The sequence below is a fragment of the Typopeltis vanoorti genome, chromosome 14 (genome assembly GCF_054136105.1).
Source record: "Typopeltis vanoorti isolate ZY-2024b chromosome 14, IOZ_Tvanoo_1.0, whole genome shotgun sequence".
NCBI lineage: Eukaryota > Metazoa > Arthropoda > Arachnida > Uropygi > Thelyphonidae > Typopeltis > Typopeltis vanoorti.
Window position 1 is genome coordinate 123,689,363 of NC_143562.1, and position 15,080 is coordinate 123,704,442.

General features: G+C 37.4%; 1 protein-coding gene across 1 annotated transcript in view; it reads left to right on the forward strand.

Annotated features, from left to right (window-relative positions):
* The window catches only part of LOC150099879 (uncharacterized), a 434,429-nt gene that overhangs the window by 126,696 nt on the left and 292,653 nt on the right, over positions 1-15,080 (forward strand). Inside the window, exon 7 of the mRNA XM_090403509.1 lies at positions 14,464-14,578. Within this exon, the coding sequence (XP_090259635.1) occupies positions 14,464-14,578 (115 nt within the window). The remainder of the gene's footprint in view (positions 1-14,463; positions 14,579-15,080) is intronic.

Genomic DNA, 15,080 nt, shown 5'->3' on the forward strand with positions numbered 1-15,080 from the left:
ACACTTTTGCCCAGTTTCCATGGATGTCCCCTAGTCCTCCCACAACCAGCCCTGTTCTCAAAAATATCCTCTGAATTAATTTTATAGAAACCCTTCAGTAATTTGAATGTCTCAATCATATCTCACCTCCTCCGCCTATCAACCAATTTTTGCAACCTACAAATCCTCAACCTGTTCTCATAAGGTTCATTCCACAGACCTGCTATCATCTTGGTCACTCGCCTCTGGATCCTCTCCACCTCCTCCCGATCAGGAAGAAACCTAGGTGACCAAATCTGAGCACAGTAGTCGAGATGGGGTCTTATCAAGGCTCAATACAGAGGAACAATAAAATGCTTGTCTCTGCATGTCAACGTATTCTTCAGCAACCAAGTGATTTGATGAGCTGATTTGGCCACTTTTGCATTGTGTCCCCTAAATTTCAATTCCTTATCCACCAACACTCCTAAATCTCGTGCCTCATCAATTTCCTGGAGCATGGTTCCACCAATGCAGTAAACTGCCGCCAATCTTTTCACCCCAAAATGCATAACCTTACATTTTGTCACATTAAATTGGCATCCATTGTCCTTAGCCCAGACCTCCAATCTATCCAAATCATCCTGCAAAATTTTGACGTCATCTGCATTCACTATTGCCCTACCCAACTTCACATCATCTGCAAACAAATGAACTGTTCCTCTCAGATCCTTTCCTATATCATTTATGAACAAATTAAACAGCAGTGGTCCAAGAACAGATCCTTGTGGCACACCACTAGTCACAGGCCATCTTGTGGACTCTACTCCTGAGTAAACCACTCTCTAATATCTCTCCGTCAACCACCCTCCTATCCATCTCACCAACCCTATGTCCATCACCATATGCTGCAATTTACTGATTAGAATTCCATGTGGTATCCTGTCAAAGGCCTTAGCAATGTCCAGTAGAATCACTGTAAACCCATTACCCTTATCCAGTTCAGCTGTCACTGTGTTATAATACGTGAGCAAGTTACTGAGCCATGACCTACCCTTCACAAAACCATGCTGTCCCCGATACAGTATCCCATTTTCTTCTATTAAATCTTGTATTTTCCTCTTGACTATTTTCTCTAAGACCTTGATAATGATTCCTGTTATGCTGATTGGCCGGTAATTTTCAACAGCAGCCTTGGAACGGAACTATTTTCCCCTCTGTCCACCCCCTTGGGACTGACCAGTCCTGAGGCTTAAATTAAACAAAATGGTCAAGGGCACTGACAATCCTTTAGCCGCTTCACGTACGACACGAGCTGGTATACCATCCAATCCCACAGATTTATTGACTTTGAGGTTCTGTAATAGACTAGTTACCTCTACTTCATTCATTACAATTCCAGTATAAACTGTTGGTTCTTCCATTCCTGCAAAGTCACCACCTGGATTATATACTCTTACAAAGTGCTCGCTCAGTAATTCCACAATATCGACTGATTCGGTTACCTCCCTACCCTCAGCATTTTTTAAGATCATTCTACCATGAGCATTTTTCCTTTTACTTGCAACATATTGAAAAAACTGTTTGGGATTCTCTTTAGCCTGCGTGGCCAATTTCCTTTCGTAATCTGCTTTTGCTTTTCTTACCACCCTTGTTACCATCCTGGCCTGAGCTTTATACTGTTCCTGCGCCTGATGGTCACCCTTCTCCTTAAATTCCCTCCACAATTGTTTCTTTTTTTGCAGCTCAAGCTTAATAGTGTTATTCATCCATTTAACCTCTACTTGATTTATTATTCGGACTCTTGGTATACAGTCAACCATTGCCTCCTGCAAACAGTTCTTAACCACCTCCCATGCACTATCAACATCCAGCCCTTGCAGTTTCACATGCCATGGCATTGAGCCAAGCACATACCTAAGCTTGCCATACTTTCCAGCCTGGTAATTCCACATGTCTTAATTGTAAATTCGACTCCTTTAGCCACCTCCCAAGTCATGACCTTATGGTCACTCTCACCAATTGGTGGCAACATGGTCATGTTCATTACAGCCACATTCTCAGTTGCAATTACTAGGTCCAGCACTCTCTGCCCCCTGGTATTTTCCACTACATGTTGCCGTAGATAGTTGTCCCTTAATAACCGCATAAAATCCAATTCCTTCCTCCCATGTGCCCTCTCCTCTTTCCAGTCAATGTTACCATAATTGAAATCACCCATAATAATTACCCTCCTTCCACTCATTTCTATTTGCTTATGCATACTATCCCCACCATCTATTCCATCACCTGGTCTATAGCAGCACCCAATTGTATATTTTGTTCTGCTAGATTCTATCTCACACCAAACAGCCTCAAATGTGCTTTTTTCCCCATCCTGCAGTTCAACTTCTATACTCCTTGGCTGAAGCTCATCAGCTATCATCAGTAACACTCCTCCCCCCTTTTTATTCACCCTGTCACTCCTGAACACGCTATACCCATCGCATGCAATCCCACTAGCTTTATCATCTTCTGTCAGCCATGTTTCACTAATACCAACAACCTGTGGCCTGGAAGTGCCAACCATGGCCAAAAACTCTTCCTTCTTGTTCCTAATACTCCTGGCATTAGTGTACATGAATCGCAGAAGCCCATTTGTCCCATCCCTACTTTGATGCCTTATACTAACTATCCCATTCTGATTTGTTATCCGTCGTACTCGCTCGGGCATAATATACTCATTCATACACTTAACTGCCTCCCTAAAGTCTGCATATCCCCCCCCCCCCCCCCCGGTTAATAAATCTAGTTTCCCTGAGTCTGTACATCCACTTCCACATCATTCATCAACACTTTTTCAAGTCTCCGTACACCAACTCCATTCAAATGTAACCCATCCATCTTATATAAGTCCTTTCGCCCATCGAACTCATTCCACACATCCACAAATTCCACACCACTCTCCATGCATACCTCACGCATAAAGTCATTGGCAATTATGGCCCTCCTTCTAAACACTTCGCTGTCATACCGTGGTAAGATACTCACCATCCTAACTCTCTCACTCTTCTCTTTTGCTACCTCAAATAACTCCCTCACATCCTCTATCATTTCCATTTTGTCCTCTTTCAAATCTTTTGTTCCTGCCACGATTATCATCTTTTTCACCCTCTGTTTTTGCAGTCGAATAGATTCGCTTACGTCCTTTATGTTCGCACCCGGCTGGTACGACTTCGTTAAACTCTCAATTATTACACCTCTTAATAGCGGATCCCCATACAGCACTCGCTCCTTCATTTTATTGACGTTTATGAACATTCTATTATTTGCCGTCACAGACTTCCGCCAGTTATTTGTGGGTACGTTCAGCACACATTTTTCCATACGCTCCAGTTGTCCTTTAGGTCTGTGTATCGCATCGTTCAAACGGGCAATTTCGCTACTCGCATTTATCTCACCATTTTCATTATCGATCAAATCATCCATTCTTTCTGTATTTCTACATTCATTTACACTTTCAGCGACGCTCTCACACCTATCTGGCACTACCACGCAATTCTCTAACACACCACCATTTTATACATTCTGACTATCGTTAACGATGCCACTCTCGACACACGAAACACGCTTGAAATCCTCATTCTCTTTACACTTTCTGCACATATTAACTCCACTATCACTTTCTAACCAGACTCCCACCGCTCTTTGCAAGGCATACATCTCACTGACAGAACATTGCATAAATTCGTTTACATCAAAACTCTTAAACAAACATGGCGACCTGGCCGCCATTTTTTTCTTTATCGGTGCCATGTGTACGCTATCTTATCTTAAAAATAATAATTGAAATAACAGAATACATGCAAAAATTTCACAGACACACCAAGAAACAAAAAGCAAACAATACTACTTAAAATTCTAGTAAAATATCTAATGTTAACACAAAATACTACTAATCTTTTCAGGAGCTCTCGACAAGCCAACGATCTAATCAGTGCGAAACTTCTTTTCTCCGCCCCTACTTGTTTTTACTTCACCAACCAATTAGGGTGGCGTTTTTCTGCCAAACGTCCTTTGATCGACGGGCCTGTAACGATATCTCAATCCGGGAATCGGCCCTGAGCGATAGTCTGTTGTTTTCCTTTGCTAGCCTCTAATTTAATCCCCTTTCCAAAATTTTTCTATGAACTTACTTAATAACTTAATCTCTAGCCTCTCACATACCATCTTTTATGACTAATCCTTTTCTGTCTTATTTATTTAACTTTTGTCATTTAAATCATATCACAATATTAATATATTCTTTCTTTTGTTAGTTAGTTTAACAAAACCTTTATTTTTTATATATTTTATTGGATGCAAGAATCTTTCTTTTTCTTTTAATTAATTCAACTATTATCTTTTATGCAGGGTTTTAATTTATTTTATTTATTCTTCATGTTACACCATGATAGCTGAGAATTCTATATTCTTAAGATATCAGGTGTAACAAAGGTCCCCCCTTTAAACAAAAAAAATTTTTCTAAAAGAAATTTTTTTTTTTTCGAAGTGTTTTCACTCCTTTCTTCCTCTTTTTTTTTTTTTTTTTTTGTATTCATTATCAATATGCTCATAACTGATGTACTTAATTTCTTTGGTTGTTATTTCTCTTCCCCTTTCTAGTCTTGCAAAAATTTACCTCTGATTTAACCTTAACTACTTGTGATTTCCTTTCACAGACTACATCCTCATATGATGATTTCTTCAATTTATTTACGTGGGACTCACGATTCCTCTCTTTGGACTCATTTCTCTCTTAAGTAACTCTGGAGTTTGCCCTTTCCTTGTAAATTATCTCCTTCCCAATAGGTATATTTCTTTCCTCATGTAATCACATTTAAAGTCATACCTTGATAGAAAATCTCTGCCTAGGATCAGCTTGATGTGTGGAAGAGAGGATCCTGGTAGGATCAAAAACTCCTGCCAAACACATAATTTGAACTCAGGCAGGTATAACTTTAGATTCACAGACCTAGAAGCACGAGTCATGGAAGTTGTGACACCTGATACTCTCACTCGTTGTTTAAGGTGAGTGATATTATCTTTAGCATGAGGTTCTATTTTCTTAAAGTAATCCTCAGATATGATGGATGATTGAGCCCCATTGTCTAGCAAAGCATTGCAGTATTTTCCATATGTACTGGCCTTCACTTCCATCTCGAAAATTTGCTGCTTTCTTCCATGTCCCTTTTTCCATACTCTGTTTGTATATATATGTGAGTGAATCTCTGTCATGACCTCTACCAAAACGCTTCTCGTTAAAGTAATAGTTTTGAGCAAAATGTCCGAGTTTGTTACAACTGAAACATCTTGGGGGCTCTCTACCGCCTCTTTGGTCACTAGTTCTTCCTTGATTTTGAGGAATAACTATCTCTTGTTGTGGTACGACTTCGGATAGTCTCTGCATGACTGAGTCTAATCTATCTAGAAGGGGTCTTTGCAGACGCTCAACTTCCTCTTTAACCAACTTAATGGTTTCCTCAGTTCTGCTACAATTAGGCTCTGGGGTTCTTACAGATAATTTTCCTAATTGTTTCATTACCTCATCTAACCGATCCATAATGGGTTTTTGGAGTATCTCTATCTCTTGTTTCACAATATCCCTGATTTTATCTGAATCAATATAAGCCTCTTTCAAGTTGTTTATCTTTTGCTTATTGTCCTTTTCTAGTCTCTCGTTTCTGATCTTTCTCTCCTCTCCGTACTCTCCTTAATATGTCCTTCCCCCTTTTCAGAATTTTCCCTCTCCTCAATTATATTTACTGACCCATGAACATGTGCGGGACGAAGGTCTCCGAGCAATTGTTCGCGTTCTTTTACAGCATCATAACATTCTCTTAAATTGGATTTCTTATCGAATGCTGTCTCCTTCAATTCAGGTTTGACTCCCTGTCTGAATTGTTGGAAAATGGCCCAGTCTAAGTGAGGTTTTTCTTCACTAAGGACATTTAGGGTACTAACTATTGTCAGTAACCTGTTATGGAACTCGGCCACACTTTCCTTTTCCTTCTGAGAGCACCTCTGGAGCTTACATGTTAGGTCCCAAGCTTCCCAGTTTTGAGAATTCAGAAATCAGGACTGGCTTAAATCGGGAGTAATCCAGGGTTTCCTTGAGAATGGGGGAAGAATACAGGAAAGCTTTAGCCTTTCCCACCAGTTTACTTCGGAGTAGGACTAGCAACTGAAAATCAGTCCATCCTCCAACTCTTCTAAGCTCTTCTGTGTACCTAAAGAAATTTAGGACGTCATCAGTCTCCTCACCTGAAAATTGTGGGAACACCTGCTGTGGGTTAATGTAACGAAAAAATTCGCTGTTGTCCATGCCTAAATTACTGGAGGGTTCAGTCATACTTGCATCCAATTTACACTAGTTAACTCTCTAAAATTCTCAACAAAAGTTAACTAAATTTCTACCTCTTGGTTGTCTGATCTGCTACCAAAACCAACTTATAAATAGTTCATAATTAAGATTTAATTAGCTAAAGTACATCCTGTCGACTGCGGCATTCATGTTGTGACCTATTCTTCTTATTCTATTCTATTAACTTCCTTATACTTTACATCCTACCGGCTGCACCATTTATGTTGTGTCCCATCTTACGATTTTTATTCTATCTTATAATTTCCTCTTATCTATGTTATTCTATTACCTACACACGAGATATCACCAAAAAATTTACTAATACTTAAGTTATTTCTCCCCATAGTACCCCAAATATTTGTATTTATACTGCTCCTTTTGGGATATTTAGTTCATCATCATCAAATTCCTGCCATGTACCCTCAAGGGGTGTACAGGATATGACAGTACTACATGAAAAAATTACATAATTACTAACTTCCTATCTACAATTTTCCTCCAAATCAGTCTGTTACTTGTCAAGACTCCAACATTATCAGATCTTATATTTCTATCGTCTAAGGCACTTTGTAACGTATCAATCCACCTATATCTTGGTCTTCCTGTGGGTTGTTTTCCTGCCAACCTGGCAGAGAACACTTGTTTTGCTAATCTTTCCTCTCCCATTCTATTTAAGTGATCATACCACCTGAGAATAGCTCTGCTAATCTCAGGTGGTATGGTCATTTATTTAGTTTAAGATATTATATACAAAAACAAGGAGAAAGAACTCATATGTCTGAAAGTGTAACTATGTTGCAGTCGTGACACTTTATCTCGTTTCTTAACATTAATTTCCCACGTGATTAGGTTCGTAATTTTTCAAGTGGTGCATTGGACAGCAATTTCAGACAACTCTTTTATCATTGAACAAAGGTTTATTAAATTCCTTAACATGGTACAATTCAATTTTTGTGTGATTACTCAATTGAATGCTAAACTAAATACTTACAAACTAACATTAGCTTATTACAAGTAATTAGGCTATGATCCTATATTGAGTATTACGATCATGCCGCCATAACAATTCAACACATAAATTCACTTGACATGGACAAATAAGATTAATTCACACTATTTAACTATTCAAACTTAAGTAGATTAACTATACCATTTACTGCACTAACACATAACTAGTATTACGATCATGCCGCCATACACATTCAACATGTAAATTCATTTGACATGGACAAATAAGATTAATTCACAATTTTTAACTATTCAAACTTAAGTCGATTAACTAAACTTTTTTTCTGCACTAACACACAACTATGACATTTTAACTTTCCAATACATTACAATAGACATGCAAAATTCTCAGGACACTTAATTATTCGCATAACATTAACACTAGCCAGCTTATTTTTAATATATTCTGTCAGATGCTAAAGTCTTAGTATAAATTTTCCTTGGTCACTTCAACAGTTCCGTATTAGAATAATGATACTTATCACAGACACGTTTTTAGTTAACACTAGATATATTTACAGTACCTTTCTTTCTTGGGTTCTTCATATGGGCCTTCACCTTCTCCTGATTGAACCTACTTGGAGTAACCTCTTCGATAATCTGCTACTCCTACGTTCCTTTTTGGTTTGAACTATGCTTAGACACACTCTGAATCATCTATATATCGGCTGTGCAACTTGCCACGTGGACATCTATTTCTTTACAGCTATCCGTTTTTCGTAGTTGTCACTGAAGTTGGACACAAAGAATAAGCTTTCTTTTCCTCGACTATATGGCATTCTTCGCTTCTCACATAGGAAATACGGAACCGAGATCCCGCTCACTTTTATTTCCGTGTTGTGACGAGGAGATATAACCCCTCTCGCCACTCAAGAAAACCCCATGAAATCCCTACGAAAGAGTGTGCAAAGGGCTCTCCTGGAACAGAATCAAAACCAAAACCAAAAAAAGCCTCGTGGGGGGGGGGTTTCCCAACCCTTTTATGCCTGTTCTCCTAACGGCACTTTTTCTAACTTCTTTTCTCCGCACCCTACTTGTTTTTACTTCACCGACCAATTCGGGTGCCGTTTTTCAGCTAAACATCCTTTGATCGGCGGGCCCATAACGATATCTCAATCCGGGAATCGGCCCTGAGCGATAGTCTGTTGTTTTCCTTTGCTAGCCTCTAATTTAATCCCCTTTCCAAAATTTTTCTATGAACTTACTTAATAACTTAATCTCTAGCCTCTCACATACCATCTTTTATGACTAATCCTTTTCTGTCTTATTTATTTAACTTTTCTCATTTAAATCATATCATCATCATCATCATCATCAAATTCCTGCCATGTACCCTCAAGGGGTGTACAGGATATGACAGTACTACATGAAAAAGTTACATCATTACTAACTTCCTATCTACAATTTTCCTCCAAATCAGTCTGTTACTTGTCAAGACTCCAACATTATCAGATCTTATATTTCTATCATCTAAGGCACTTTGTACCGTATCAATCCACCTATATCTTGGTCTTCCTCTGGGTCGTTTTCCTGCCAACCTGGCAGAGAACACTTGTTTTGCTAATCTTTCCTCTCCCATTCTATTTAAGTGACCATACCATCTGAGATTAGCTCTACTAACGCATTCCTGGATGCTGACAATGTCAAGTTCTTTCCTAATATCCTCATTTTTAATATGATATTGCCATTGATGCCATCTGTTCACGCCTCGAATCTTTCTCAGGACTCTCATATCTGCGGTCTCTAGTCTTTGGTCAAGTGTTTCACTTCTGACCCAGCTCTCAGATCCATAAGTTAAAATTGGTTTGAACACAGTCTTGTATACAGCTAATTTAGTGTTCCAACTAATTTCTTTCTTATTCCATATGAATTTATTCAATTGACTTCCCACGATACCAGCTTTGCTGATTCTGTTGTCTATTTCTATATTTAGTTTACCATCTTCAGTAAAAATTGTGCCTAAGTAGCTGAAATGTTTTACTTGTTCCACAGGTTCTCCATTCACAGCACAGTTGACATTTTCAATGATTCTGCCTATTTTCATTGTCTTTGTCTTTTTATTGCTGACCTTCATACCATATCTATTACAACAGCTATTCAATTTAGTCAGAGAATCTTGCAGACTTGTAGCGGATTTATTTAGAAGTATAACATCATCCGCATAAAGCAAAGAGCTGACATTAACATCTCCAATTTTGATATCAGGTTTAATACCACATTTCTTCATAATGTGATCCATATAGATAATGAATAACAGAGGGGATAATGTACATCCTTGTCTCACACCAGATTTAACATTAAACCATCTTCCTGTACTTCCTTCAATTCTAACTGCTGACTCACAACTCAAATAAAGACTAAGTATTGCTTGATATAATGCCCCATTGACACCATATAACTGCAGCGTATTGAATAGCTTCTCTCTTGGCACCTTGTCATATGCCTTTTCCAAATCGACAAAACTTAAATACAGATCTTTGTTATATTCCCATGCTTTCTCGACTATTTGTCGTAAAGTGAAGATCTGATCCTGACAGCCTCTATTTGGCCTGAATCCAGCTTGTTCTTCACCAAGCTTTTCTTCCACAATTCTTCTCAACCGTTTCTCAAGTATACTTGCATAGATCTTGCCAGGAACACTCAGTAGGGAAATACCTCTGTAATTCTCACATTCAGTTTTATTTCCCTTTTTATATATGGGTACTATGAGAGCTCTACTCCAATCATCGGGAATTCGTCCCTCTGTCCAGGCTTTCTGAGCTATGCAGTGCAGCCACTGTAAGACTCTTATATCACCATACTTCAGCATTTCTGGTCGAATATCATCTACTCCTGCTGCCTTTCCACATTTCAAGCATTTGATGGCTTTTTCTACTTCAAGTATGGATATGTATTCCTGACTGCATGCCTGGTCAGTGTTTTTTATCACTGTGCTGTCATCACTGCTTGTTTCATTTGGCAGTTTTTCAAAGTAATTACTCCATACTTCAAGGATATCTTTTTCTCCTGTTTTCATTTCACCTTTATCATCTCTAATTCCTTTTACAGCACTCTTTCCTCAATTCCTAAGCTTCTTCAACAACCTCCAGAATATTTTGCCACCTTCTTGATATTTATTTTCTATATTCTTGCCAAAGTCCTCCCATGACTTTTGTTTAGCTAGTTTTACACACTGTTTAGCTTTCTTACATTTGTCTCTGTATTCTGTAAGAGTAAAAGCTGACTTATTTGCCAGGAACTTTTGATATGCTTTCTTCTTTTCCTTCACTGCCTCTTTAACTTCCTGTGTCCACCAGGGAGTTCTGATTTTTTTATCCTTGCACACAACCCACCACATGCCTCTCTGGCAGAATCAATCAATGTTTCCTTCAGAGTTTGCCACTGAATCTCCAAGGTTTGATTCCTGTTCTCAAACTCTTTCATTTTCTTTTCAATAATATTTCTGTATTTTAGTCTACAGTTTACATCTGAGAGCTGCTCAACTTTTATTTGCTTTAAAACTTTCTTACATGTTATTCTTTTCAATATGAAATTCAATTTTATCCTGCTCAAGACTAAATAGTGATCACTTCCAATTTCAAATCCTCTGTACACTCTGGTGTCCTGCACCAGGGAGAAAACATCACTATCAACAATAACATAGTCAATGAGACTTTTCTTATTCCTAGCCTCTTCTCTCCATGTGAATTTGTGCACATTTTTATGTTGGAACATGGTGTTAGTAATAACCAGTCCATGTCCTGAGCAGAAATCCAACAGATATTTGCCATTATTATTAGCTTTGCTCTTTTCTCCAAATTTTCCCAAAATATTTTTGTATGTCTCACAATCATTCCCTACTCTACTATTTAGATCCCCAACAAGGATCAACTTTTCCTTTTTCATTGTGTCAGTTGCTTTTTCTAAAGCGTCAAAAAATTCCTCCACTTCTACCTTAGTAGAACCTTCTGTGGGACCATAGGCACAAATAAGTCTCATTGTCCAGTTCCCCATTCTCATATTTGCCCACATTACTCTACTTGAGACTTACTGCCATTCAAGAAGATTAGCCTCGTATTTTGTGTTGAATACTATGGCTACTCCTTCTTTTCCTTATCACAATTTTAATATATTCTTTCTTTTGTTAGTTAGTTTTTATTTTTTTTTTATTTTTTTTATTTTTTATTGGATGCAAGAATCTTTCTTTTTCTTTTAATTAATTCAACTATTATCTTTTATGCAGGGTTTTAATTTATTTTATTTATTCTTCATGCTACACCATGATAGCTGAGAATTCTATATTCTTAAGATATCAGGTGTAACACTACCACGACTAGTATTTATTGTCTGTAAATTGCATGCGTTTTGAAGTGAATTTCATGCCGGCTGGGGCATTGCCCGGTTAAACAAGGCCCCCGTTGTTTTCGCCAGGGAACCAGGGCAAACAGCGAAAAGTCAGCTACTGGAACATATCTGAAAACACACCCCAACTCAACATTACCAGAGTTAAAGATCGGTACTATCAACATAAGAAGCCTGAAGAAGAACATAAGAAGTTCTGAAGTGCTGATTTGTCTGTATGCGGGATGAAAAAACCCGAGTTTCAGGAAGAAAAAACCCTGCTACCTTCGTATGAGATCGACTAACTCACCTTCAATTGAAAAAGTCCATATAAAGATTCCTCTCATCATGACGAGAATCGAACTCAGGCCTTTTCTAATTGAAGGGTGCAACATACCGTCGTTCTTCCAATTACGCTACGGAGATAACCGTGTAATAATGTAATAATGAGTTGCCCATGTAGCCAACCAAATTGTATTCTTATTGGTTAAACCAAAATAAAAAAATGATAGTACAAAGGGTCAAAGCTGTATAACTGAGAGGAGACCTCCACATAGCCTTTAAAGGAATGCAGAGAACTGACCAGGGCTTCTGATCTAATGTCCAATCCTCACCATCTTGTGGTGCACTCTGTTGGGTATCTACTTGGATACTGAACGAACGAGGATAGGCTGGCAATTTGGAATTTAGCCGACCAAATTTTATTCTTATTGGTTAAACTAAAATAAAAAAAAAATGATGGTACAACATGACAAAATTTCATGCCGTCTGGGGCATTGCCCGGTTAAACAAGGTCCCCGTTGTTTTCGCCAGGGAACCAGGGCAAACAGCGAAAAGTCAGCTACTGGAACATATCTGAAAACACACCACAACTCAACATCACCAGAGTTAAAGATCGGTACTATCAACATAAGAAGCCTGAATAGCAAAGAAATGGAGGTAGCTGAGGAATTAGATAAGTACCAGATCGACATAATAGGGGTGACTGAAACAAAAAAGACAAAAACTGGTGAGATCTTTCTGAGCAATAAATACAAAATGTTATATTTAGGCAATGACAATCAAGGAAAAGAATGAGTAGCCATAGTATTCAACACAAAATACGAGGCTAATCTTCTTGAATGGCAGTCAGTCTCAAGTAGAGTAACGTGGACAAATATGAGAATCAGGAACTTGAGAATGAGACTTATTTGTGCCTATGGTCCCACAGAAGGTTCTACTAAGGTAGAAGTGGAGGAATTTTTTGAGGCTTTAGAAAAAGCAACTGACACAATGAAAAAGGAAAAGTTGGTCCTTGTTGGGGATCTAAATAGCATAGTAGGAAATGATTGTGAGACATACAAAACTATTTTGGGAAAATTTGGAGAAAAGAGAAAAGCTAATAATAATGGCAAATATCTGTTGGATTTCTGCTCAGGACATGGACTAGTTATTTCTAACACCATGTTCCAACATAAAAATGTGCATAAATTCACATGGAGATAAGAGGCAAGGAATGCGAAAAGTTTCATTGACTATGTCAAGCAATATTTTGTCTTTATTTGAGTTGCTAGTCAGCAGTTAGAATTGAAGTAAGTACAGGAAGATGGTTTAATGTTAAATCTGGTGTGAGACAAGGATGTACATTATCCCTTCTGTTATTCATTATCTATATGGATCACATTATGAAGAAAAGTGGTATTAAACATAATATCAGAATTGGAGATGTTAATGTCAACTCTTTGCTTTATGCTGATAATGTTATACTTCTAAATAAATCCGCTACAAGTCTGCAAGATTCTCTGACTAAATTGAATAACTGTTGTAATAGATATGGTATGAAGGTCAGCAATAAAAAGACAAAGACAATGAAAATAGGCAGAATCATTGAAAATATCAACTGTGTTGTGAATGGAGTACCTGTGGAACAAGTAAAACATTTCAGCTACTTAGACACGATTTTTAGTGAAAATGGTAAATTAAATATAGAAATAAACAACAGAATCAGCAAAAGTGGTATGTGGGAAGTCGATTGAATAAATTCATATGGAATAAGAGAGAAATTAGTCAGAATTAGCTATATACAAGACAGTGTTCAAACCAGTTTTAACTTATGGATCTGAGAGCTGGGTCAGAAGTAAAACACTTGACCAAAGACTAGGGACCGCAGATATGAGAGTCCTGAAAAAGATTAGAGGAGTGAACAGATGGCATCAATGACAATATCATATTAAAAACGAGGATATTAGGAAAAAATTTGACATTGTCAGTATCTAGGAATGTGTTAGCAGAGCTAATTGGAGGTAGTATGGTCACTTAAACAGAATGGGCGATGAAGGATTAGCAAATCAAGTGTTCTCTGCCAGGTTGGCAGCAAAACGACCCAGAGGAAGACCAAGATATAGGTGGATTGATACAATAAAAAGTGCCTTAGAAGAAAGAAATATAAGACTGGATAATATTGTAGTCTTGACATTTAACAGATTGATTTGGAGAAAAATTGTTGATAGAAAGTTAGTAATGATGTAAATTTTTCATGTAGTACTATCATATCGTGTATACCCCTTCAGGGTATATATCAGGAATTTGATGATGATGATGTTATTGTACAAGTAAATTGCTAATTGTTAATTGATAGTTGGATTTTATTCTTTTATGTGAAATTTTCATGCTTTAATTCAGTATTTTCATTCTGTTTTAGTGTCCTTAATTGTAAAATCATCAGTAACTATCACAGTAATTTCTAATTAGTAAATGATGATTCTTCTGAATTTGCAATAATACATTAAATATATTTCCTATATCTCATATTATAGGAGGAATTGAATTCTTCTAACACTTCTGAGATTCTTCCTGTTATAACAGAAATAACAGAAAAGCTTGTGGAAGAAAATATTTCCCAGTCATCAGTACCTCAATCAAGTGAATCAGGTAATTTTTTCAGGTTCATAGTTTCTAAATATATTTTAAAAATAGCCAGTTAATAAAAAATGAGAAACTAGGCAAATCTCTATCATAACCAGTGGAAATGGAAATAGTCCATAGTTATGCTCATTATTTGCCACAGAGAATTCGGATCTTATCCAAATACAGTAATTTACCAGTTGTTACAATTGCTAATTATAATTGTCCATTTAAAATTTTCATATAATTATCAGGTTTCATATTGGGTGCAATGTCACTTTGAGATGCATGCACTACAATCTTAGACTTTTTTTTTAGACTTAGCTTTCTATACAATCTTGTAAACTTCTTGGACCATGCTTTGCAATTTTTATAATTGACATCATCCTTTTACAAACAGTTTTTTTTCTGAAAAAGGTTGATGTCATCCTCTTTTACTCAAGAATCATACTTAATAAGATTACATATCCATTTCACGTCGACCGTGTTTATTATTTTAGCCCTCTGGATGCACCAGTACTGTATCATT